This window comes from Sceloporus occidentalis, unplaced genomic scaffold, assembly GCF_023333645.1.
Source record: "Sceloporus occidentalis isolate IW3139 unplaced genomic scaffold, rSceOcc1.0.p SCAF_9, whole genome shotgun sequence".
NCBI lineage: Eukaryota > Metazoa > Chordata > Lepidosauria > Squamata > Phrynosomatidae > Sceloporus > Sceloporus occidentalis.
The window spans coordinates 32,609,983-32,636,311 of NW_028316989.1; the positions used below are offsets into that span (position 1 = coordinate 32,609,983).

At 43.1% G+C, this 26,329-nt stretch overlaps 1 protein-coding gene across 1 annotated transcript in view; it reads left to right on the plus strand.

Annotated features, from left to right (window-relative positions):
* Window positions 1–26,329, plus strand: part of LOC149307203 (coiled-coil domain-containing protein 33-like) — a 138,655-nt gene that overhangs the window by 108,894 nt on the left and 3,432 nt on the right. Inside the window, exons 14-23 of the mRNA XM_089538577.1 lie at window positions 6,540–6,590; window positions 12,000–12,067; window positions 13,160–13,187; window positions 19,271–19,466; window positions 20,689–20,777; window positions 21,317–21,448; window positions 23,107–23,197; window positions 23,792–23,916; window positions 24,307–24,393; window positions 25,919–26,038. Coding sequence (XP_089394703.1) covers window positions 6,540–6,590; window positions 12,000–12,067; window positions 13,160–13,187; window positions 19,271–19,466; window positions 20,689–20,777; window positions 21,317–21,448; window positions 23,107–23,197; window positions 23,792–23,916; window positions 24,307–24,393; window positions 25,919–26,038 — 987 coding nt within the window. The remainder of the gene's footprint in view (window positions 1–6,539; window positions 6,591–11,999; window positions 12,068–13,159; window positions 13,188–19,270; window positions 19,467–20,688; window positions 20,778–21,316; window positions 21,449–23,106; window positions 23,198–23,791; window positions 23,917–24,306; window positions 24,394–25,918; window positions 26,039–26,329) is intronic.

The following is a 26,329-nucleotide window of genomic DNA, read 5'->3' on the forward strand; positions in this document are numbered from 1 at the left end:
ACAACTCTAGAGACCGATTTCCAGCTCGGACACTGGGTGACCTTGGGCAAGTCCCACGCTCTCAATCTCAGGGGAAGGCAATGGCAAGCCTCCTATGAACAAATCTTGCCAAGGTGGTGAACTCTTCTTTGTTGGATATATTTTAAACAGGGACTGTACCTCCACCTGCTGGGAGTTTTGGACCATGAGTGAATCCAAGAATCTAGGAAACAGTGGCATATCATTGGACAAGTGCATGTTCCAAATAGTGTCTTGCGAGTGGGGGAAATGTGCTATTGTGGTAGAAGTCAAAGATATAGCCATGATAGTCTGTAGAACTAGTATGTAGAGAGTTTTTGTAGCACCTCTGAGACTGACTGAAAGAAAGAAGTCCTTTGGTGCTGTTGTGATCATTCTGACGTTGGGTCATTCTGTTTGGAATTGCTCCCAGGGCACTTACCATGACTGGAACAAAATTTGTTGCTGCTCCTGCTGTTGCCATTGACATTGTCATCCTCCTCCTCCTCCTCCTTCTCACCTTCCTCTTCCTCCTCATTGGTGTGGCTGGTGCTTTCCACATTTTGTGGATGGGATTAATCAATGTATTTATCCAATCACGGTCTTTAAGCCTGATTTCTACACCTTCTAAGACGTATCTTTGACCAGGCTCAGTCAGAGGCCATGGGAAGTTTCTCAATGACTTTCGTGCCCCCCACCCCGTTCTTGGCCATTAGAGAGAGAAAATCCCTCATTGCAAATCGACAGGGTGCTGGCATGCAAACTGGGTGGGAGAGATTTGTTTTCCCCCTTCCCCACTCCCATCATCCAGGAGGGTTTCTTGCTTGCTTCCTTCCTTCCTTCCTTCCTCCCCCTTATCTCTGAAGAACAGACCAAGCAGAGCCAGGCCTATCTAGGAAGCGTTTGTCTGTTCAGAGAGCTCTACCGGTGTAATCCGACGGCTTTTATTTCCCTGTTCAATACCGTATCAGCATCCGGCAGCTGGGATTGCAACATGGCGCTGATGGCCATCTCGGTGCCCCTTTCAGAATTACTGCTTTTGCAATGGGGAGGGAGCGGGGAACACACCGAGGAAGAGCACATCTCTATTAAGCTGGCTTCGGCTGAGGTGCAGTGTTTTTCAATACAATCCAATTAACTCTCAAATTGAATAGCCATGCGAGAGGAGCATAATATACCATCGCAGTCTTCCTTGGCGATGTATTCTTCCTCCTTTCTTCTTGCTTTCCCTTCCTCCTTGTTACTCATCTGCAAGGCTGTGTCTTCACAGCTGTGGAGATGAAGGCAAATAGCTTGGGAGTTCACCTCTAGTTTAATCTGATAAAAGACAATTAATTACAGCGGACACATCAGGAAAGCATGGCGGCAGGTGAGACAGGTCATTTGAAAGGGGGGTTTCAAAAATTGGATAGTTTCCTGATTTAACATTCTCAAGGGACCCCCCTAGAGATCTATTTCAACTCCTATTGGAGCTCACATTCTCAAGGTTGTTTTTTTTCCAACGGATACGGCTTGGCCACCCTCAAGGTCAATATATTAATGTGACCCATGAAATCTGTGTTTGATTTGGGGCTCTAAAGCCATTAGTCAGGATTAATCGGTCTTTGCAAAACTGCTGCGTAGGCAGGGTCGCCTCCATTCCCCTACCCTGCAAAATGCCGGGTTTTAATCTTCCGCTATCGATTAGCGAATTAATACTTTTAAGGCGAAACTGTCGGGTAAAAAGCATTTGGAAATCTGCATTACAAGCTAGGTTTGAGGAACAGAAGTTCTCTAAACCTGAACTGGATGTTCTTGGTTTTAAACCTGGAATGGGGTGCGTCTGGGCCAGCGCTGGGCATTTTGCTGCCTGAGGCCAAAGTTAAAATGGTCCATGCCCTGAAGAGAGTCCTCATGCACTCAGCTGTCAACCAACTTGTAACTCTTTCTTTTTCTGCATGGACAATCTCACAAAATATGGACCTTTGAAGCCTTTCTCCTTCTGGGATGGATGTGGATCTGTCAGTTCATGGCTTCCTCCAAGATGGATGATCCTTCCTCCTGGGTGTGGAAGGTGCTGTTTTTGGCTCCATAAAGTCCAACATTTGGACCAGGGGCTTGCTAGAACTATGTGGGATATCCTGCTATCAGTTTCTCACTCTTTCACATCTGTGTATCCGTTTTATCATCCATCAGCTCTTGGCAAATGATGTTAATCATGTGCTTCTTATCAGTAATGTCAACTACGTCAGAGATAACCTTGTAGTGGTGGTTTTCTTGTTTGTTTGTTTTTAAATCAATCCCCTGTCTGGATTGTTCTCTTGCAAAAAGAGACAGTCCCTTAAGGTTATGCCTTGATAACTTCATTGTGTTGCGAAGCATCGATGTTTCTGTTCTCATAGGGGTGAACTCTTTGGCTTTATCCTTAGTGCTCTCCGCTGGGGCTGCTCTATCAGAGTGGCTGGCCTCACCTGATCAATATCCACCCTCCTAAACAAACAGCAACCCAATTATGATGGAAATGTTCTACATGTTCCATCCTCTAAATTGATGTAAAAGAAGAGCCCATGCAAAATCTGGAGCACTCTGTAGTGTTGCTGGGCAATTGTCTACACACACATTCTCACTGTGTCACCCAGCACCACTACTGTGGTGTCAGAGGCTCCCTCTAAAGCCACAACTAGATGCCCAGCTGTGTGATCGACATTGGGAACCTGATTTCTGACCTCAGAAGGAGCCAGTGGCAGTGGCACCAGGTAACACAGCAGGGATGCATCTGTGGACAGCCGCCCAGCATTGCTATGGAGTTGAGAGGTAACAGGGGAATCTGGGTTATCTCCAGGGCCAAAATACTATGAGAATAGTCTGGAGTATTCTGGCCAGTGTAGACAAGTGCTGAGTCAGTAAGGCAGTGAATCAAGATTTTAAGTGAACAGTGGGCCCTTGCTATCTGCTGGGGTTTGGTTCCAGGACCTCCTGTGGATACCAAAATCCATGGATGCTCAAGTCCCACTAAATACAATGACTAAGGGATTGTACAGACCGGCACTTTGTGCTGGCCTGTCCTCACACTAGGGCCGAGCATCCATACACTCAAAGCTCTTGTTGCACCACCTGGTTGTCTTCACAGCATGCACCATGATGACGCTCATGTGCAGCGCCTAAATGGCACTGTGCACAAGGGGCATCATCATGGTGCAGAAGCGGGCCTGGTACCCCTTCTGGGATGCAAAAAAGAACCCTCCCAGAAGTGGGTTCTTTCTGCTCCCTCCGGAGGCAGCTGGATGTGGTTGCCGAGGCCTTCTGGGGCAAAAACAGGCGGTGTGGAGCCGTCAGTCTGTATAGCCCCATAACAAAATGGTGTCTCTCATATAAAATGATCAAATCAAGGTTTGCTTTTTGGAATATATATATATTTTTAATATTTTCAAGCTGTGGATGTCTGAATCTGTGGGTAAAGAATTCATGGATAAGGAGAGTCAACTGTACTTTAAAGGAGCTGCCCAATGTCCTGGATTCTTTCTTCAGCGTAGCATTACTGCCTGTGATAGCACCTTTGGAGTTCAGTCTAAAACCTGGGGTGGGTTCAGCATTCCACTTACATGGAAGCCACAATGGGAAAGGACAAATGAATACTTCTGTTACTACACCCCTGATCCTCCAACACAGGTTGCCTAGCCTTCAGTTAGAGTTACTCTACCTCTGTTTGCATTAAACAGTGGGGTGGGGTAGGTAACTTTAAGTACCTCCTCAGCTAAAACTCTGTGCTCTTCTAGGAGAAAACCTGAACTCCACTGTCTGCATTTTCACTGTAATATCTTATGTTATATTATCTATCTATCATGTGACTCCTTGTAGGAATAGTTGGGGGCCAGGAGACCATGTAAAACAATTTTTGAACTACTATTGCACCCTTCTTTACAGATGTAAACAGATTAAAAGATTCCACCATTTGAAATTCATCACAGACATCTAAGAGTCTCCAACTAATTTGTAAAATGAAGAAATAAATGTGCGAGCAAAAAGAAAACACACACACACACCAGAGAGACCAAGAAGAAAAATATCCCTGTTGCTTAGATGTGAAAGGCATGTGAGATTACTGTGGGGAATAGAAAGCTTTGAGAATTATCAAGTGATATATATATAGTAAAAAAAATCTAAATAAGCTGCACGCTGGCAGGAATTTCAAAGCATTTAAATCCCTTGTAATAATTACAAAAGTGTTTCGGGCTCTTTGTTTTGTTTTTTGGCTGCTTAGCCAGTTTCCATCCATCAGACACCAGGGAACCTGAAATTGGTTCTTTCAAATGTTGCTTTAGACTGGCAGTAAAGACCGTTCTGTTCAGCCTGGCTTCTAATACTTGTCTGATGTTTTACGTCATTTTAACTTTAATATCATGCCAAGGTGTATTTTTCGTTCTTTCCTCCCTCCTTTTCTCTCCCTTTTTTCTTTCTTTTCCTTTCATTTGTATCTATGTTTTGATTCTATGAAAAGTTTTAATCATATTTTTTATCATTTATTGCTCTTGGTGGGTGAAAGATGTGTACGATGTGAATTATACATTCTGGATGTACGTACATAAAGCAGTCATTGTTTAAAGCAGCCTTCCTCAACACAGTGGCCACCTAAATAGTATGGACTGTAGCTCCCATCATCCATAACCAGCATAGTCAATGGCCATGGATGGTTGAAATGTAGTCCAAAACATTGGGAGGCTTCCAGGTTGGAGGAAAACTGGTTTAAAGCATAGGAACCTTTGCTAGTGGCAATTGCAGATAGAGATCTGCATACTCAGTATTCATCCAAATGTGCATGAACACAGAAAGCTGAACGGAGCTTCCTTTGGCCCAGAAAGTCAAAGGTAATTTGAAAGCGAATGGTTTTTCATTGTGTACATATACAGTCAGGAGTCAGTGTGTTGTAGTGGTTTGAGTGTTGGACTAGGACCCTGGAAACCAGGGTTCAAATGCTAGAGTGCTTCTGCAAATTAGAAATCCCAGGATTCCATAGCATTGAGCCATGACAAGTGGGGACAAACTGCATTATTTCTGCAGTGCAGATGCAGCCCAGGCTGAACACAGTGCTTAGCATTTTCTTGGCATTCTAAGATGGATGATAGGTTTATGCTTCTGGTTTTAGTCCTAACTTCAAAAGAACTATTCAAACTTTATTGTCGTTGTGTGCTTTCAAGTCTTTTCCAACATACGGTGACCCCAAGGCAAACCGATCAAAAGGTTTTCTTGGCAAGTTTCTTCAGGGGAGTGGTTGCCACTGCCATCCTCTGAGGCTGAGAGAGTGTGACTTGCCCTGGGTCATTGAATGGGTTTCGTGGCTGAGCAGGGATTCGAACCCTGTCTCCAGGGTCATAGTCCAATGCTCAAGCCACGGCACCGCACTGGCTCTCACTATTCAAAACTATTTGGGGAGTAGGGTTAAGCACTTCTGAATGAGGATGTGGAAGCCTCTAAGCCACCACTGAAGTGCTTTATTTGTGCTACCAGATCCCTAGCTCAAACCTGGAATTCTCTTGGTTTGAAAGAAACAGAATCCACTGATGGAGAGCAAAAGGATTCTGGTGTCTCCATAGGAAGCAACCAGATAATAGACTGTCTGCTAAAGTTATGGGAAGAGACATGAGATCAGCCCTGAATTAAGAGCAGGACTAATGGCATTGCCGGCTAATGCAGACATATGATTCTGTCATACCTTGGAGTCAGGGACATAAAATCCACTGGGAATGGGTGGCTGGTAGAGTTGTCAACTGCCTTAGGGTCAGTTAAACAATCAATTAATCTTTATTGCTGTGGTCAATGACTGGCAAAAAACAACTGTAATAGGCAACCATGGACTAGTCTACACGGTTAATACACTGCTCATTCCAGTTGAATAGAATGTGATCCATTCCCACAAGATTCACAGAAATTCAGGCTTATGCATTTTTGGATGCAGATGGCTGTGCAGAGAGGGAGAACAGATGCGAATTGATGCAAATTTGCACAGGAAAAATAGAGACAAAAACCACCAATGCGCAAAAATCCACATCAGTTCACATAACACACTTATGTGTAGACCAGCCGCATGCTTCAATCTGGGCTGGGTTATAAAGGGATCTGGTCTCGTGTAGGTCAGGGATATAAAATAGGGGATTACATTAATCACAGAGAAGGGCAAGTCACGTATTCTCAGCCTCAGGGCAAGGCAATGGCAAACCTCCTCTAAACAAATCTAACCAAGACAACCTCATGCATAGGTTCAACATGAGTCAGAAATGACTTGAAGGCACACAACAGGGTTGCCATAAGGTAGAGTCACTCCTTTTAATATCCGTGTGCTCACCAAGGAAATGTGGTGCTTGCTGTTTTATTGTTTGCTTTGCCAGAACTTCCTCGATGTGTGGGTTTATGTGCATCCAAGTCAACTGTTGACTTATGGCAACCTCATGTGTTTTATAGGGTTTTCTTAAGCAAGGAATAGTCAGAGGTGGGTTTGCCAATCGCTTCTTCTGAAATATAGCCTATAGCATCTGGTATTTATTAGTACTATTATTATTATTTTCCAGATCTCCTTCATTAAACTTGAAAGTAAGACCTCCCAAACAGACCTCCTCAAGGTGAGTGTGTATCTTGTTCCATCAACATATCTAACTCAGATGGATGTCTGGAACAAAGTTCTCCCTGTCTGGATAATCTTCAGTATTTTTTTCTCAGGTCACTTAGAAGGAAACCCTGCTGTTGTTGTTTTTACTTGCATGCATGCAATACATGCATGTTAAGCGAGTGCAAAACTTTGAACTCGGTTTGCAGCAACTGAAGTAAGCGGAAGGTAAAGGGTGAAAGTGGGAGGAGGAGAAAGAAACTGGGACATTTTAAAAGCAGCTGAAAAAGTGGAATGACAGAGGATTAATCCGGACTTTCCCTACCAAATCAGAACAATTGGAAGGTATGAGATCTAGGATTCATGGCTGGGAGGAGGAAGCACTGAGGAAAAGGGGGCATAAGATGGGTCATTCCCACAAGCCTTTTGAGCCTTAAATAAGAGCTTGGCAACTATATGGGAGCTAAGAGACAATTCCCCCTATGAGCCACACACAACAATCCTAAAGACCTCCCTTTTTCTTTGCAATCCTTCTCAAAATGACAACCAAGGCTGCATCTGCACTGCAGAAATAATCCAGCTGCACATAACTTTAACTGCCACGGTTCCATGCCATGCATTTTTGGGAATTGTAGTTTGTTGTGGCACCAGAGCTCCCAGACAGAGAAGGCTAAATCTCTCACAAAACTACAGTTCCATACCAGAATCCCATAACACAGAGCCATGGCAGTTAAAGTGATGTGAAACGGGATTATTTCTGCAGTGCGGTTGCAGCCTTTAACTGCTGTGGTTCAATACTATGGAATTCTGGGATTTGTAATTTGCTGTAACACCAGAGTTCTCTGACAGAGAAGGCCAAATGTCTCATAAAACTGCAGTTCCCAGAACTCCATTGATCCAGGTATATGTGGTTATATGTGGCCCACAAGCATCCCCCCACCTGTGCCCTAGAGCCTGGACTAGCAGGGATTAGTACAGAACAAGTATGACGGATCCAGTGCCGAAGTACAAGTGATGTATCCCAGCGAAGGTCGTGGCAGAAGATATCTGAAACACGGAGAAGTCTCAGAAGTTAATTGAGTCTTTGAAACATTAGACAGGCGCATGGCTTGGAAGAGCGCTGAGGAAGCAAAAGCCTAAAGCTTTCACTACCCATCGTGTGCGAAAATAAGATGCAACACTTCAAGGCGGGAGCGATAACTTTGCAGAGCTCTTCCACCCTCTCTTATCTCCGACCAATTGCATGGCAAGAGCTCCAAAGGCGGAGAGTCGGAGATAAGTACAGTGGAAGTGAATGTCAAGCTCAGAAGCTCGGAAGCAAAGTGCATCTTGGAGCAGAGGAAACCAGAACGGGACTCCAAGGGTATGAGGGCCGGCCCTGCTATTAGGCAGAAGGAGGCAGCCACCTTGGGCAGAAGATGCTGAGAGGTAATAGCTGTTCCGATACAAATCCTAGGATTCTGGAGGACAAAGTCATGACAAAGTGGGGTCAAACAGCATTATTTCTACATTCTAAAACCCAGAGTGAATCCAGAGAGCAGTTCCTTCTTTTTAAGAAACAAAACAGAACAAGCAGCATCAGAATGTTATAAACTGCTTGCTTGTGGTATAAAACACACCTAAACAGAGAAATCACACATTCCCTGTAACTGCGAAAATAACCAAATGAGTTACAGATCTGCCACCCAATACTGTAATTTATCTCTTATTATTCTCTTACAACTGAAACATACCTTATTTATGCCTTAGCTATTGTAAAAACAAATGTATGGTGGTAACCCATTGGCTAAGATCTTATATTGTCTCAGCATAGCATAAATATCTGCCTTTGGAGTTAATTTATGCAACCTCTGTGCTGAATACCAACACAGTGGGATGTATATGGATCAATAATCAGTGCACATGGCTGACAGCCTACTGCATAATACCAGTGTGCAGTCTTCAAAGGGAATGCATAGAAGCAATGTGCATTTAAATGCCACTCTGGTACTTTAATGCGCCACTGGATGTACAACTGTCCCACAGGAGCAACTCCATTTACAGCATCATCAGTGATGTTGTGCATTGTCAAAAAAAAAATTCCTTATGCACAGCGTAACTGACATCTGTGTATGTCATTTGCAGGATTCTGGCCATCATTTCAAGCTCTCTGATGGCGACATATAGTTCTGAATCTATAATACATTTTGCATGCAAAATGCCCAGTGTTCAGTCTCTGGGGTTTCCAGACACAGCTGGAAAAATGTCTAGTTGGAAACCGTAGAGGATCACTACTAGACAGTACAGGCAAGGAGAAGGAAAGCATTTGCCCTTCAGATATGTTGTTGAACTCCAGTGAGCCTCACCAGATCAGCCAGTGGCTTGGGAAGATGGGATTTCTAAACCATCTGAATGGCACAGGTACCTACCCTTGGGATAGACAGACAATACGGATCAGGAAAGATCAATGGCATACACTAGGTAGTAGACATCCTCTTCAATTTCTCCCTAGGTTTATAGGCACATTGAAGAAGAGCCATTGAACCCCTTCCCAGGGCTCATTCCCACTTACATTTAAACCGGTTTGGGATTCGCCTTTGCTCCATGTTGGTAAATCCATTTCAAAAGGTCTATCGTTCCCACTATAAAAGCAAATCTTTTAATTATCCCTTGTAATTGCTTCTTTTTTGGCACGATTGTCATCCCCACTAGTTTGCACCACTTCAAAATGCATGTCAATCATCTGTGCATCATCAGTGATGTAAGCAGCAGCCTAGCTTGGGACATATATAAATTGATAGAAGATTGGATTCATTAGTTTTGCAACTACTTGCCTCCCTGATTGCAAGTAGTTGCAAAATCAATGAATCCAACCTTCTAATAATTTTATTTTATTTTTTTTAAAAATCATGCGCTCCCATAGGTCACACCACAAGCACAAAGCGCTGAGGAGGGATGGGAAACACCCCTCTGCCATTAGTCCCTCCCCTCCAGAATGATGCAATTCAGATCCGTCGTTCCCACTTTTTGATCGGAATCAACTCTTTTCAAACGAACTGCTAGGAAACTAGTGTCTGGACAAACTGTTTTTGTTGTTGTTGTTGTTTGCATTTGCCTTGCTTTATCGCAACAGAAATCGATCAAAGTAGGATCGGAACTGATTTGAAATGGGAACAACGGTCATATAACTTGATCAGCAATTTGCTTTAAATCATACTGGTATGCAGTGAGGCTTGTTACCTTGATCTCACTCCTGATTCTCTGTGCATATGATGGAAGTCTTAAAGACATCATGCTCCTCTTACCAGGGCCTTTAACAATTGCCTAATAAGGCAAAAACCCAACAGGTGTAGCTTTTCCCATTACTATACCATTACATAGTCCTTGGCAAGGGAGACAGGGGCACCTGGTTGCTAAGAGGAGCTGTGTTGTAGCAACCGCACTGAGCTGTCAATTCACCAGAGGAGTAGGAGCAATATCTGAAATCTGGTCCATACACTTGGCTGGCTCTGCCCAGAAGAAAATCTTTCCTTACCTTCATCCCCATGCTCTGGGCTGCTTCTGTAAGTTTAGAATCTGGCCGTACTTCTTTTCTTTCCACTTTTCCACCTGAAAAGGGGGGCTGGCAGGTGTGCGTGCCTAAATGTCTGCAGGGCACACCTGTTTGCTTTGTGGTTCCTATGTTTGCAGCCTTGTGGAGGTTGCCATTTGGAAATGACAGGTACCTGGCAACCGGCGGAAAAGCTAGTTAATCTGATCTCTGGAGGAGGGTTCAAGCCACTGCTCCTGGTCTCTGAATGATAGAAGAATTTTTCCAAGCCTTGTCGGAGTGATTTCAGGCAGATCTGACCCTTTCAGAAACTGCAAATGACATTGTACTATCGGCCATTTTCCTCTACTGTGAGTAGCTGGGGTTACAAGTGGAGGAAAGGGGGCTTTAAATGGAAGTAATGGCTGGTGGCTTACATGGCAGAGGCTGGTGAATCAAATCTAGGTTTTCTTCTGAATGTTAAATGAGCTATCCAGTGTGTTAAATATGATTTGGAGATGGAGTTCAGCACATTGGAAAGTTTCTCTCTAGTTTGGGTTTTTGCACTGCTGGCATCCCATGCTCTCTTATACGAAAATGATTCCCGTTGAGTTCAGTGGGTCTTGCTTCTGACTGGACATGGACAGAATTGTTCAGTTGAAGAACAAAGTTGTCCTTGATTCAGTAAGAGTCAATGGCTTTCTGCCAAACACATTCAAAGTCATTGAACTGCAGTGATGAACTTTGAAGGGTAGAGATTCGTTGTGCCAGTTTTTCGTAGGCATTCCTCCAAGGAGAGTTCAAAAACGCAGGCAGCTGTGTTGAGTCATGGGTGTGTGCATACGTGTGCATGTCTGTTACTACCCCAGAACACTATGCGTGAAAATAGGGATGACACTCAATAATGACTGGGATCCTGTTGCTGTTTTACACATGCATGTGTTCCTTTGTGCATGTAGTTGTGCTTTTTAGGCCATGGTGCAATCCATACTCAGTTTCCAGGCAGATAAGCAAAGTTCTGCAAATGTAAATGTTGTAGATGCGGTGACACATTCTTGAATAGCGCATAATGATTCATCATCAGTACTTTCACTGGGATTGCAGAAACAGGTCCTGTGCACATACACACACAACTGGCCAATGGGACAATATGAGAACTATTTGTATTAAGTGGCACAAAGGTTGTATTCAGCAGGAAGGTGGTGTAGTACAATCCACTGTGTGAGTGTAGATCTACACCAGAGAGGGGCAAAATGCAGCCAGTGGGCCACATGCAAGGTGACCAGGCATCCTCCTTTTCCAGGGCATGTCCTACATTTCACCCTTCTGTCCAGGAAGAATTCCAAAATGTCTTCTGGATTGAGCTTGGCTAAGAAGCACAAATCTATATTTTAATACTACTGTTTATTAGTTTACTCGTAAATATCAATACAAATTTCCAATGCTGAAAGATGAACACAAAAGAAAAAGATAAATGGGAATACACCACCATAAGCAGTAAGATTTTATTCTTAAAAATAACCCACCCTCTCACACACTGAAAGTTTTAGCATATGTATGTATGTATGTATATTAAATCTTGTCTTCTTTTCCAGTAAATAATCGTGAATCTTCACTTTCCAAAAATCACATTGTGTACTGAGTGGCTTTTAAACTTTTATATTGCAAGTGGTTTTAGGTGTAGAATATTTTATTTTAAATCTGTATTGAACGCTGCCTCGAGTCTCATAATGAGAGAAAGGTGGACTATCAGTGAGATAAAATGAAATAAAAAAATAATAATAAAATGGAAGCACTTGCTGTATTTTACCTAATGATAACGCCAGTTCTTTCCAAGGAAGGAAGGACAGTAGCATGGAGAATAACCACTTCTTTTCAGCTGTACAATGATAGTAAACTCTTGCTTTCTTTCCACAGATCCCAGAAGATGCATTGCCACCCCATGATGCTGTGGCTGACATCCTGCCACAGACTGATTTTGCCAGGTACAGTGGGACTATCTGATCTATTGGGGCAGACATCATTGTTGTTGGTTGTTGTTTTACAGAATGCAATAATAAAGAACACTTTTTCAAGATACAGTGATAAAATAACACTCAGATTTTGGGAAATGGGTCTCACCAAGATGTTTTCAGTTCCCCCGCATATTTCTAACATTCCTCATTCTTAGTGAAAAAAAGGCCACTGTGACATGTGGCAACAGCCTGGCCTGCCAAGAAATGAGCAGGATGATAATAACAACCTTGGCTGGAATCCTGTATCAGCCCTTAGTTAAGTATACTTAACCCACTGGGTGACCTTGGGCAAGTCACACTCTCTCAGCATCAGGGGAAGGCAATGGCAAACCTCCTCTGAACCAGTCGTGCCAAGAAAACCCCATAATAGGGTCACCATAAACTGGAAACGACTTGAAGGCACACAACAACAACAACAACTGAAGTTAAATGTACTTAACTAAGTAAGCTTTCCTGGCTTGACCCACCAAAACTTGATGGAAACATCATTTGACAATGCTCTGATCAATACCAGAATGGAACTCCTTCTCCCCATGCAACTGGTGCCAACTAAAGTAGGTTTGGTTGGAAGTCATGATGGTGGCAGTAAGAAATAACCTGGTTTGACACCACTTGAACTGCCAGGGCTTAGTGCTATGGAATTCTGGGAATGGTGCTTCGTTATAAACAAACTTGTGGATTCAGTGCTTGTCTATGAAAGCTTATGTTACTAACTGTTTTCTCTCGGTTCGTCTCAAAGGTGTTGCAAGCTCCCTTTGCATGCCAACACAGACTAACACAGCTATTGTCCTCATCTGCCTTGCACAAATACAACCAGTAATGTTAATTTGCCAGAATTAAAAAAAGAAAAGAAATTAAATACAACAAGTAGCTTGGATGCATTAGTTTCTAGTACATAAGATTCAAAGCTCTAATGTGGGATTGGTCATACTAGCCACCATGTTATTGTGGCCAACGTGTATTTCCTGTCATTGTGGGTCATGCCTTTCCAAAGGCTGGCAGCAGGGGGAATGGCAGTGAGGAACATTTCCGAAGATTGACATGTTGTTTTGTATTTGGCAGGCCGATCGTTGAAGAGATCCAGGAGGTGGTAAGAAAGTTTAGGATTATTTTTACACTTTTGCTGAAGGAAGGGGTGGGAATCATAAAAAATGGCAGTATGGCAGGACAGTAGAAACAGGCCTTGTATAACATGCTGGGTGAATTACAGTTTCATATGTTCCATAGTTTAATTTTTTTCTTAACTATTGCTTCATATAAATGTTTACCTATGTTTGTTTTAACCAAGGAAAAGGCAGGATATATAGGTTGAGTCTCACTGATCAGAAATGCTTAAGGCCAGAACTGTTTTGGATTTTGGATTGTTTGCATGTCCCATTGTGCATTGGGACCAAATCACAATGGCCATGCTGTTCGCTCTATTGTACAAGAGCCTCAGAAATGAGAAACCATTCTCCCCTGCTGAGAATACAAATGTTACCTAACAGGATGCTAGCCAAATTATTTTGCAAGAGCAATTTTCAAAGTGCAAAGTGGAAATTATTCATGGGGGAAAGGAAGTGAATGGAACTCATCTTCAGGTAGATTTACAGGGCAGGTTGTGCTTCTTGACTTTCCTCCTTATACATTATCAAGCCTGATGCAATATCAACTTCTTCTGGATGACTGGGAGATGCCCAGTGGATCTAGATCTAGAATGACCTATAGAATATTTTTCGTGAAGCAAAATGGTTAGGGGGGAAAGAATGATTTTTCCACCGAAGCTAAAGAATTACAAGGCAGATCAGCCGAACGGCTTGAGTCATGCTGTGTTCAATCTACCTTGGCTCTAAAAATCGATATCAGACAAGGAATCTGCTGGAAGTTCTCCGGTTTTGTGCTCGAAAAGGGCTTTCAGTATTCAAAGCCAAATGCTGCCCTCTGCAGCAAAGAACTCAATTTGCAGAAGTGATCTGCTGAGCTGGCAAAGAAGGGGTATGAGAATAACATTTGTGAATGGGATTCCTTGTACAGGGATTAGAAATTGTTCATAAGAAATGCTAATACCCAAAGGGGGTTGATGAAGAGACTGGGAAAGGCAAAGGGATTCAGTTCGCTCACAAAGAGAGCCAAGAACAAACAATGTTTTCTTGTTGTTTGCTTGTTTGTTCTTGGCTGTCTGGAATAAGTCTAGAAATGTCCAAAAACATCTCTGGGTTTGTAGAATTTAACTAAACTACGGTCAGCCAGACTAGCATGCCCTCCAGTTCACAGATGAAAAATGGATTAGGTCAAAATGGCAAAAGTTATGACTGTTTTTAATATGGAAGAACACACACGCTGCAGCAGTTTCCTTTTGCCTGAGCCTCCTGGGAAGGACAAGACCTCATTCCAACTTCTTCTTTCCCGCTGCTGAATTGATTGAATACAAACTGTTTTTGTACTTTGGACTCAGTTTGTAGCAACTATAGTAAGCAGAGGACAAAGGGAGAAACTCATTTCATTTTTAAAGCAACCAAAAACAGTGAGATGACAAAGGATTATTCAGGACTATCTGCAAAATGGGGATAGCTGGAGGGTTTGGAGTCAGCCGAAACCCTCTCCTGGTGGCCCTGCTAATTTATTAAAATCTTTTTTTTTCCATTGACTCATACTACCTACCCACCTAGTCTATATATTCCTGAGAGAAGGATTACCAGTCTGTTTTATTTCCTATTTCTTAAAGAGGCCCAAAATAACCCAGAATAGAGGTCTGCATGCACATTTCACTAACAGAATGGCAACTGCTGTGTGCAAGGGGAGGAGAAGAAAAGAATACTGAAAGAAGCCCCGTTTGCTTAGGGTCCATCTTGCTCCAGATATTATTGGACTGCAACTCCCATCGCACACCCCTTTGTGCACTCACGATCTTTGAGGCCACTATCCTTTTCCTTACGATGTGTAATGTTCTGAACACCCCCCCTCCATTAAGGTATTATAGGTGGGCTAGATCAGGTGTGGGGGATATCTCTGCCCCCAGCCCTTGTTAGATTGGAGTTTCCATCATCCATCGTCCCTGGATGTGTTAGGCCAGTCTGATGTGAGCTGCAATTCTTCCACATGGGCACGGAAACCCAAAACACTTGCTCAGATGAAAGAGGAAGAGCAATCACAGCAATAGAAAAATGACATGTGCGAGAAGGGAAACTATAGATTCCTCCTGTAGGAGATTATGGGAGCTGACAGTAACATTCCCAAGCTCTGCCTGGGGACAGAGAAGCTGTTGACTCCTTGCTTCTGGCAGATGCTCCTATAGCTTTGTTGGAAAGGGGGGCAGCTTCACTAGGGAGGGATGGCCATGACAGAGCTGTGTCTGTTCCAAGAGGATGCCCTCCTGAGCTCCTGGCCTTGGTCTTCAGCAGAATGTCAAGAGATAAGCAGAGATTATTTGTTTACTGACCAAGGAGACTGGTTTCCTGGAATCTAATGGGGGCCATGGTTGTTTCTGTTCTTGGGGATGATGTGGAGGCCTGCCGTTCCCTCTCCTGCTTTGCTTTGACATAGTGCGCTGGCGTCAGATGAGCAAAAGGGCTCTGGGTCATCTCAGGAGATGACACTGATGCACAGCCAGGGTAGTCTGACCATGGGGTCCATTTACAAGGTCCATTCTGTTACAAAGGAGTTATCAAAAGAAGTCCTGTGCTGCAAATAGGAAAATGTCCATCATGGGTAAAGTGCAGACCTATTGATGTGGTTGGACTGCAGCACCCAGCAGCCACAGCTCTTGGCTGTACTGGCAGGAATACTGGAAGTTGCAGTCCAACTACATCTGGAAAGCTGCATATAGTCCAACTCTACTTGATTGCAAGAACACTCTGTAAGAGCTTCATCTTATCCCACCTCAACTCTGAGGACCTGCTCCTGTCCCACTGCTATGGCATCAAATATGGCCCTTGTAGTATCTGTGTGAGGCTTTGGGCTTGTCTACACAATTAAAATACTCCTCATTCTGTTCAGATTGAATGGGATCTTCCTGCCAGACACAATTCAGAGGAGTTTGAGATTTTTGTGCAGGGGTGTGTGCGAAAAATTCGACAAACTCTGCTGAAAATTTTGTTTCAGTTTTTACCCGTATATCCACAAGGATGCGCAATTGCGCATTCTCCGTGCATATGCTTTATGTGGATTTGCATGATTGTGCATTTTTGACGGAGGGGAGGCCAAACAGATGCAAATTTGCACAGGAAAGTGAAGACAAACATTGATGTTGCCGCTTTGATCAAAATTGGAAAAGTGGGATATAAATAAACTATTATTATTATTATTATTATTATTATTATGTGAATGTGCAAAAATGTGCAGCAATTGGCATGATACACTTATATACAGACTAGCCTTTAATTCATCTAATCTCCCCACTGGACACCACCAGCCCCTTTAATAATTGCCGCCACCACAGACATTGTGCATATGGATTAAGGCTTTCCTATATCGCAGTGTAGCATTCTCAGAGGTACAAGTGATTGAGGCACTACAGAAATAATGCACTTTGCCACCACTTTAACTTCCATGACTCCATCCTACAGAATCCTGGGGTTTGTAGTTTTTGTTTATCGAGCGCTCCTTGGCAGACAATGCTAAGACCTGGTAAATCTCCAGATCCCAGGATTCCATAGGATAGAGCTACAGCACTTAAAGTGGGGGCAAACTGCATTATTGCTGCAGTGTGGATGTACCCTAGACAAATAAATAGATTAAGGCCATTTTAATCAGGATGGGACCAAGTGCAGCCCACAGTCCATAATATGGATCCCAAGGGCATTTCTTTACCACCACCTCCCACCAGCATCTCTCTCCAAATTTGAACCCCATTCTGATAATTTTGCAGCATGTGGGCCCTTTGTGGGCCCCACATCATCTCCAGTGCACATAGTGGTGGTCCATTGCAGTTACATATTGTAGCTGTGAATTGTGTATTGCACTTCCAATTGTGTATTCTGCATTGCCCAATATGCAATGTTGCTGTTCTGCATGAGGGCTGCGTAGTGCTGTTGCAGTGCATCTGCACATGTGGATATTTACACTATGCTCAGAGGATGTTGAATTGCAGCTATCAAGTGCCAGCTGATTGCTTTTATGTCAGTGGAACAGTGAATCTACTCTAGGTTTCCACCAGACTTTGAAAAGAACTATACAAGGTGCTGAAACTTTTTGTCAGATTGGATTGTACATCTTGGATAGCTCCTTAAAGTTCACACTGAAGCCCAGAGTGGGTGTACCTTTCTACTGGGATCAGCCTCCAATAAGCACAAGTTTCAAGAGATGTGCAAACAAATGCATAATCTTTCATATCAGAGAGCCAGCATGGCATAATGGTTTGAGTGTAGGACTACAACTCTGGAGACCAAGATTCAATTCTCTGTTCAGGCATGAAGAGGAAGGCTCCGCCTCAGAAGAAGGCAATGGCAAATCTCTTCTGAACCAATCTTGCCAAGAAAACCCTAGGAAAGGTTCACCTTCGGGTTGCCATAAGTTGGAAATGACTCGAAGGCACATAACAACACGAGCAACAAAATCTTTTATGTCACCCGACTTAATCCAGCTAAATTTAGGTTACATGAACTAAAAAAAACCCCTTCTGTTTTAATGCCTCCAGGGTGCCTGGCCTTTTCCTTTCCATTTTGCATATGCTTTCTGACCAGCATGTTTTCTCTCCAAGGAGCCTCTTTGTTAGCAAAAGGCTTGCCTTTCACTTTGAGATGAAGTAGAGACAGGGAAGGTGGGAGGCAGATAGAACAGTTTGGAACAAGAAGGCAAGGTCAGTCACATGCTGTATCTCAGGATCTTATAGAACCAAAACAGGCATGAAGAAAGAGATTGGCATGCCGAGCCAAGGCTGGCACTAGGGGAGGAAAGGCTTCCAAATCTGCTTAGATTCAAAGCACAGGGCCATGATTCAAAGGAGCTGCTCCAGAACATGACAGACAATGCAGAGCAATGGAGAGGATCAATGTGAGGGTTGGAATAACTCCCCTCTGACAAATTGTTACAGCAAGGGATGAGATCCACTTTTGTTGTATATCTCCAAGTTGTTTCTGACTTATGGCGATCCTAAGGCGAATCTATCATGAGGTATTCTTGGCAAGATTTGTTTAGATGAAGTTTGCCATTGCCTTCTCCTGGGGCTGAGAGCATGTGACTTGCCCAAGGTAACCCAGTGAGCTACTGGTATCAAAATGTTCCTGTGTTTGAAGGAATGGCTTCCTTTTGAAGCCATACTGCCTTATTCCTACAGTTAACGTTTACAGAGATATAATATAGACTCAAGGAGAATATTGGCTGGAATTGAGTTGATGTGTGCCAACCTGAGTAAGCCCATTGCATTAATGGTTGAATGGTGAGTCAACACATAGGCAAATCTGATTGATTCAGTGGCTCTACTTTAGTCAACAAGAACAATAGGATTTAGAAGCAAAAGGCCTGTTTGATCTGGGAAGCTAAGCAGAGTTAAGTCCTGGTTAGTGCTTGAATGGAAGACCACCAACAAATATCAGGTGCTGTGAGCTATATTTCAGAGGAAGGCACTGGCAAAACCACCTCTGAGGATTCCTGGCCAAAGCACACCCTATGAAATTCATGGAGTTGCCATAAGGTAACAGGCAACTTGGAGGCACGTAAACACACATATGGTGTGGTTTGAAGGTTGGGCAAGACATACTGTCTTGGCCTTAGTTGGAGACAATGGCGAACCTCTTTGGGAAAAAATCTTGCCAAGAAAACCCTAGGACAGGGTCACTTGATTTCAAAGTACTAACAATGACAAACGATAGAATTTAGGCCACTGGGTCATAAAAACTTTTCTTAAAAAGTATACTGGTTTTAGAAAAAAATGGCATTATAAATGGTTGTAAGCCATCTCGGATCCCATTTAGAGAGAAAGGCTGGATATAAATCCCATGAATGAATGAATGAATGAATGAATGAATGAATGAATGAAATTTTGCTGTCATGGGAGGCTGGTTTACTAACGGTGGTCTGAATCCTACTGGTTAGCCTCAACTCAAGGAGACCCATTGAATCATTTGTTGATTCATAGATAAATCAACACATAGATAAATGATACTGATTCAAATGATCTAATCTAGTCAGGACTGTCAGTAAGATTTAGACCCATGAGTCCCTTTCTTCTTCTCTTTGCTGGGTTCTGGCTGACAGGAGACAGACAACTATCGGGCAGCTATGCAGAAGATGGCGGAAGATATCCTCTCCCTCCGTCGGCATGTTGCCAACCTGGAGACTGAGAACAGCACCCTGAGGCGCAACCTTGCCATGCATGAGGATGTGGGTCGGGCCCTGTTCCACGACATTGACTTGGACGTCATGACCAAGGCAGAAATAGTCGACAAGATAGGTAAGGAAACTGCCTAGCTCTTCTTTCCACAATACTGTTGTAAGCAGGGAAACATGGTGACAACTAGAAATTCTCCTTCAAGTGGGGTGAGAGCCTTTGGGTAGAGTTGAATTCAACAGAGTCTCCTAGGCTGCATCTGCACTACAGGAATAATGCAGTCTGACACCACTTTAACTGCCGTGGCTCAATGCTATGGAATGCTGGGCTTTGTAGTTTATTGTGGCACCAAGGTTCTCTGACACAGAGGCTAAATAACTCACAAAACTACCAATCCCAGCATCCCATAGCATTGAGCCATGGCAGTTAAAGTGGTGTCATACTGCATTATTTCTGTAGTGTGGGTGCATTGCAAGCCTCAACAAGGTTTTACTTAAACTTTGCCTTCTTTGAAGCCCTAGATATTCCTTTGGAGCTTGGAAAACTCGAGATTGTGAGAGCTGTCCTTCCAAAAAAGTAACTTTTCCAAACTCTGGGAGGTGAGCTTGTCTTCTGCAATGACACAGGTTCTCTGAGGTGATGGTTGCAAGGAGATAAACTGCAGGGGAATATTTTGGCAAAATTCACCTGTGTATTCCTCCTTGTCTACTATTCCTTTACTTCCATGTCTCATCCTTGTGGAGTTCTCCCCAAGTTTATCCTTATAATGATCCTATGGTCTATATTCAATTAAGAATGGTGATTGCACAAATAGATGGTTGTTTGAGAATTTGAACTTGGGTCTTCTCAGTACTAGCTTTTTCTGATGACTGTACCACACCAAGGTTGTGACTTGCCATTTCTTTGCCTGTGATTGAGGCAGAACTGAGTTTAAGCAGACAAACTGGAACCTTACAGACCTCCATTCAAAACAGAGATGGAAAATATTTGGCTTTCTGGACAGTATTGGATTCCAAATCTCATCAGACTCAGCCAGCATGGCCAATGGCCAAGATTATGGTAGTTGTGGTGCATCAACATCTAGAGGACCTGAGGACTTTTCCAGTCCATAACTCAGTAGACAACAGTGAACCAGGTGGTAGGATGGTACAACATACAATTGCTTTCCATAAAGCAGCTCCATATGTTCTTATCTTTTATAAGATAAATTCAAAATAAATTCAAAAGTGGTGCACCCAAGCCAAGAAGCTCTTTACATTTCACTTGAAAAAGAGCATAAAGGAGCAATGAGGCTGGCCTCAGTGGGGTTTTCTCTGGAGTCTCCAATTCCCCCCTTCCTTTTTAGTGGCCCTCAAGCAAAAACTGTCTTCTGGAGCTCGAGATATGGCCAGGATGAAGGACCGGGTGCAAAGGTTGCAGAATGAACTCATTCGGGTGAGTTTTTCCTTCTCTTCCTCCCTTCTCCTCCTCATTCGCACTCTTGACCTTCAAATCATTTTTTTTACTTAGGTGAGCCCTATCGTGGGGGTTTTCTTTACAAGTTGCTTCAGAGAGGGGGTTTGCCATTACCATCCTCTGAGGTTGAGAGAGAGTGACTTAGCCAAGGTCACCCAGTGGGTTTTTACACTTGAGCAGAGGATCCAACCCTGATCTCCATAGTTACAGTCCAGTGCTGAAATCACTACACCAAGCTGGCTCCTTCATTTTAGTGTAATATTTGTATTCTTCTATGGAGATCCCTCATTCTTTGTTTTCATATTGCCGTGATCACATCCACGACTTTCCAAGGCAAAGCTTGGGAAGGTAACTTGCTTGGACTACAAATCCAGAGCAACCATGCTAGTTGCAGAATTCTGGGGAATGCAGTTGAAAAGTAACTTGTCCAGGATCCTCCCCAAGGAAGTGCTTATCTTCTGCACGGAGGACTCTGGTCTGCTCCCCTTCTCACTGCCCTTTTATTCCTCCACCATCAGAAAAATGATCGGGAAAAGGATCTGGTGATGCTACAACGTGTTCATCAGCAGCAACAGATGGTGCTGAGGAAATATCAGGCCAAGATAGCCAAGATGCACGCGCTCGAAGATGCTGTGAGGCAGCAGGAAAAGGTGAGCAAAAGCGGAGCAAGGAAATGTCAAATCATGATTCAATTACACAACAATGCAATTCACTCTCACATCACAGTCATGAGCTTAAACTCACTGGCAGGGGTGGCTCTGCTCTTAGGTGGAATGGACCAGTCATCTCAGGTAGGAAATGCTGGATGCAACTGTAGCATTTTCCCAGGTATTTCTACTGGACTTTCCAGCTCTTTCTCTGGCCTTGTCCGCACTGGGCAGGATGTTCCAGGGGCAACCTAAAGTATCCTGGGCCCAGAGTTGCCTCAATTGTCTTCCATTATCTGGACCTCTGTTCCTGAATAGGAGAAGCTGTATGCAGGTGCTTTCTGCTGGGCTATCCAGTATATCTGCTGCTGTGGGTTGCTTGCTTCTGGTGTCAGAACGATGTGCCTAGCAATGATCATATAGCTGGGCACCTTGTTCTGAACTCAGAGCAAGCAACAGCAGCCCATGTACCAGGTGGCTCATTGGGATGTTCATGTCTACAGCTGCCCTGGTGCAGGAATGGAAAGATCCAGATCTTCCCAGAAGATTCAGAGTAAGAGGTAAGCTTTCTAAAGTCAAGTTAGGGATGTTATACCCCTGGTTCTGGTGCTGAACATGCTGGAAATCGTCTGGACTCTATGCACCAGAACTGGGGTTTGGGCTATGCATTGTCTGAAAGGGAAAGCACCAGAACGGAAGTGAAATGAACCTTTTGGCCCATGCAGACAAGGTTTCTGTCCTAGAGACAGAAGGATATATGTTACCAACCTATTCTAGGGCCTAAACAAACCTGATGCCTCACATTTGATGGAGTCAGAGCTTGGAAATGTTGCTTCGTTGTATTACAGGTCCCAGGATCTCAGACACGCATGCAGAGGGATTCTGAGGGGTTGTTGTCAGATAGCCAACTGGTTCCCCTTCTTAGGGAGTGGGGAGACATTGACCCATTGCAAGTATTGAAGTAGGATTCATCTGCCATTCCAGCCAGCTTTTGTATGAGGAATGAAGAGAAAACAATAATGGTGACCATGTCACTTGGGCAGTAAATCCATTCCAAGCTTTAGTGTGAACTTTAAAGGAGTTATCCGTGATGTATGTGTAGGTGCCTTCAAGTCCCTTTTTGACTTATGGCAACCCCATGAATTTCATAGGATTTCTTAGGCAAGAGGTACTCAGAGGTAGTTTGCTATTGCCTTCCTCTGAAATATAGCCTACACAACCTGGAAATATACCTGATCCCAAATAGTCAAAGCAGAGGAGGACTCCAAGACAGGGGTCCTTAAAACCCTTCCCAAGTGCTGAAACTTTTTTGCAGGTAGTGTCCAAGATCTTGGATAGTTCCTTTAAAGTCCAATTTAAAATCTTCCACTGGTATGGAAGCTACCAACTGCCAAGTGTAGGACTTACTTTGTCCTCTGTATCAGAAGCAAAATGTTTCAGAAGCAAAAACCTTTGTTACTATTGTCATTGCTGTGTGGCTTCAAGTCATTTCCCACTTATGACAACCCTAAGGCAAACCTATCACTGGGATTTCTTGGCAAGATTTGTTTGATGGAGGCTTGCCATTGTCTTCCTCTGGGGCTGAGACAATGTGACTTGGGATAGAATGAAATGAAAGTCCTATCCTTCTTGGTTGAACTCACTCTTTTCTCCAATGAAAGGTGATTGAGAGAATGGAGCGGATGCTCGAAAACAAGATTAAGGATCGCTTCAAAGAGGGAGCCCGGTTGTCAGACTTACCACAAGGAACAGGTGAGTGGTTTGCAATGTATGCCCTCCGTATAATAGAAACACCCTTCCAAGAAGAGTTCAAAGAGTTCAAAGAAGATTAACTCTTAAAGTCCCCTCTGTGTCCAGTGGCCATACTGACTGGGAGATTCTCAGGCTTGAAGTCCAAAAAGATAACATTTCCAAGTTCTGAGTTAGCGAGCAGAGATATCAAGAGACACCAGGAGCATTAATTCAACAGTCTACAGCACAGAATAGGCCAAGTGAGGGTAATTTACTATTTGTATTATTTATTTATTCCATTCAAATCAGTTTATATAATCACAGAGTTGGAAAAGACCTCAAGGGACATCAAGGTGGCACCCCATTGGTTACTGCTTTCAATTCAATTTATTCCAACTGGGACTCATTATATAAGATAAATCAAAATAAAGTCAATACTGATGTGGGTTAGAGCTACAACTCTGCGGCTAGTGACCCCCTGCGGCTAGCGGCTATGCTGGCTATAGCTGCAACTTAATATAGTTGCTACTTGATGCTCATTGCCTTTCTATCAGGTGATGCTTCCTTCTTTCCCTCTTCTTTCATTGACCATCTCCCATCTTATGTGCCCCCTAGGCCCAGGTGACAGCTGGTCTAAGGATCTTTACTCGACCCTGCTGATGGAGAACATGAGGCTACGGGATGAACTTAGCAAAACCTCTTTCCGTTCCCCCATCATACTGCAGCAGCAAGCCTTACCAGTAAGATGTTCCATGTTGACAAGTGTTTCTCATGTGCATAAATGTCCTTTAGCAGACCTTTAATGCTTATCCTATTGCTTGGTTGGGTAGTCCACTGAAAATGCACTGAGTGGCTAAAAAAGATGACCCCAGTGAATTGGCCAGTGAATTGTTATTTGTATCAGATGCTCACATTAAATTAAAAGGCAAAGGATTGCTCAAAAGAGGTATTCCTTCCTCTGAACAGAGAAAGAAGGGGATACTTCTTCTGAGTATCTACTTCTGAAGATGGATCTCCACTTCCGATAGTCTCCATTTCAAGAGATATTGTATGGAATTCTGTTTGTGGCCTCTCTCATGATGCTTTGCTCTCTTTGTGTCATAAAAAAAATCTTCCTTTACTTTCTACAGGATGCATTTTCTGCCGGCACTGAAAAGCTCTCATTAATTTCAAAATTGGAAAAGGCTGAGGCGCGTATCCATGCTCTGGAGTGCCAGGTATTGCCCTACTCCTTGCATGTGGCTCCTGCCACATTTCCCATAATGTCCTCCCAAGACCTGAATTGAATTGTGGTCACAGACTAAACCAATCACTATCTCATTTCCACTTTCTCCCAACCAAGTGCCCACAGATGCATTAGATAACAACTACCATCATCCCCCCAGCTGTGTAGAACAGCTTGGGCAACAGGCACTATCAGCCATTTTGATGTTGTTGTTTGTGCCTTCAAGTCATTTCTGACTTATAGCAACCCTAAGGTGACCCTGTCATAGGGTTTTCTTGACATATTTCTTCAGATGGGGCTTGCCATTGCCATCCTCTAAGGCTGAGAGAGTGTGACTTGCCCAAGGTCACCCAATGGGTTTCCATGGCTGAGCCGGGATTTGAACCTCAGTCTCCCAGAGTCCTAGTCCAATGTTCAAACCATTACACAACACTGCCATTTAAGTTTCCACAATGCCCTCATTATAATGTTGCATCAAGAACCCTAGATGTTGGCGGTAGCCCCAGGTGTTCAAATGGCAAATGATAACATTAAAATAGTTTTCTTTATAAATGTGTGAATCAACTCTTAAGTGTGCAAACATTGAATACATCAGTTGACAATAGCTTGGAAAAGCTACTCCCCCCCCCCCAGAAACTAGTTCCAATATTAATAATATATATATATATATGTCATGACTTTTTAAAAGTAACTTTTGTTTTTTCATTATTCCAAAGTACATCTTGAAAAAGCCTGAATTACTTCACAGGCTTGCAAGGAGATTCTAGAAGTTGTGCTCCAGAACATAAACTGTTCTGTGTTCTTTTCCAAAGCGACTAAGATACTTACTATTTCAATGACTTTAAAAAGCATTAGGATGCTACAAGATGGTGGCCGGTGGTAAAATACCATTCCTAAATAAATAAATAAAATTACTGCAATCTCCCAACTATAAAAATAACTTCTAATAATTCTAGTTTTACAATAATTATTGTTAAATTGTATTTATACCAGAAGAAGAATGAGCCCATTCCTTGCCATTCTATAGTTATAGTATAATTTAGTTATGCAATAGAATTCAAAGATATAGCCGTGTTAGTCTGTAGAATCAGTATGTAGAAAGATCTTGTATCATCTTCGAGACTAACTGAAAGAAAGAAGTTGGCAGCGTGAGCTTTCAAAGACTTCAGTCTACTTCCTCAGATGTTTCTAGTTATGCCATAATTATTGTCAGTGTATATTATAAAGAATTTATTATTTGTAAGCTCTGGTTGGAATTCTGCAGGAGTTACTCCAGTTAGTTTCTGGAAAGTCATAGAAGGAGACATTCTTCTTTTTGGCCTCCATTCTCTGACTGGTAAATAATTATGCAAAGACCCATTAAGTTGTATTGCCTTGGAGTCAAACTTGAAGCCTATGTTCCATGTTGGATCTTAGACTCTGTATACATGCACATGTATGAATCAACTCTTTTTAAAAAAAGAATTAGCATGGATACACTGGCTGGTTATGCTGAATATTTGTTTTCACTATCACAGCTGGCGGAATCTGCCCGAAAGTGGGGACGGGAGAAGCAAAGCTATACCAATCGGCTTTCAGAACAAGATCTGGGGTTCATCCGCTCTCCATCCTCTCTCATACTCCAGGATTATTTGCTGGTGAGTAAGGGGCCCATTATAAGGTTTATCATGAGCAATAATGTTGACCTGGGTAAAGTAAATAGACATTCTGGACACTTGTGATGAAGGCATCTGTGTATATAAGACTGGCCCAAGACACTTTGCTGCCTAAAGTGAAGGACAAGATGAAATGCTGATGTGGAGTTCCCATGTTTGCTCTGGGTTTAAGTCCAGAGTTTAAAGAAGCGATCCAAAGAGATGACATCTTTCTTCAAAAAAAGAAAGAAAGAAAGAAAGAAGAGATAGCTCTTTTAAAATTAAGCTTAAAAC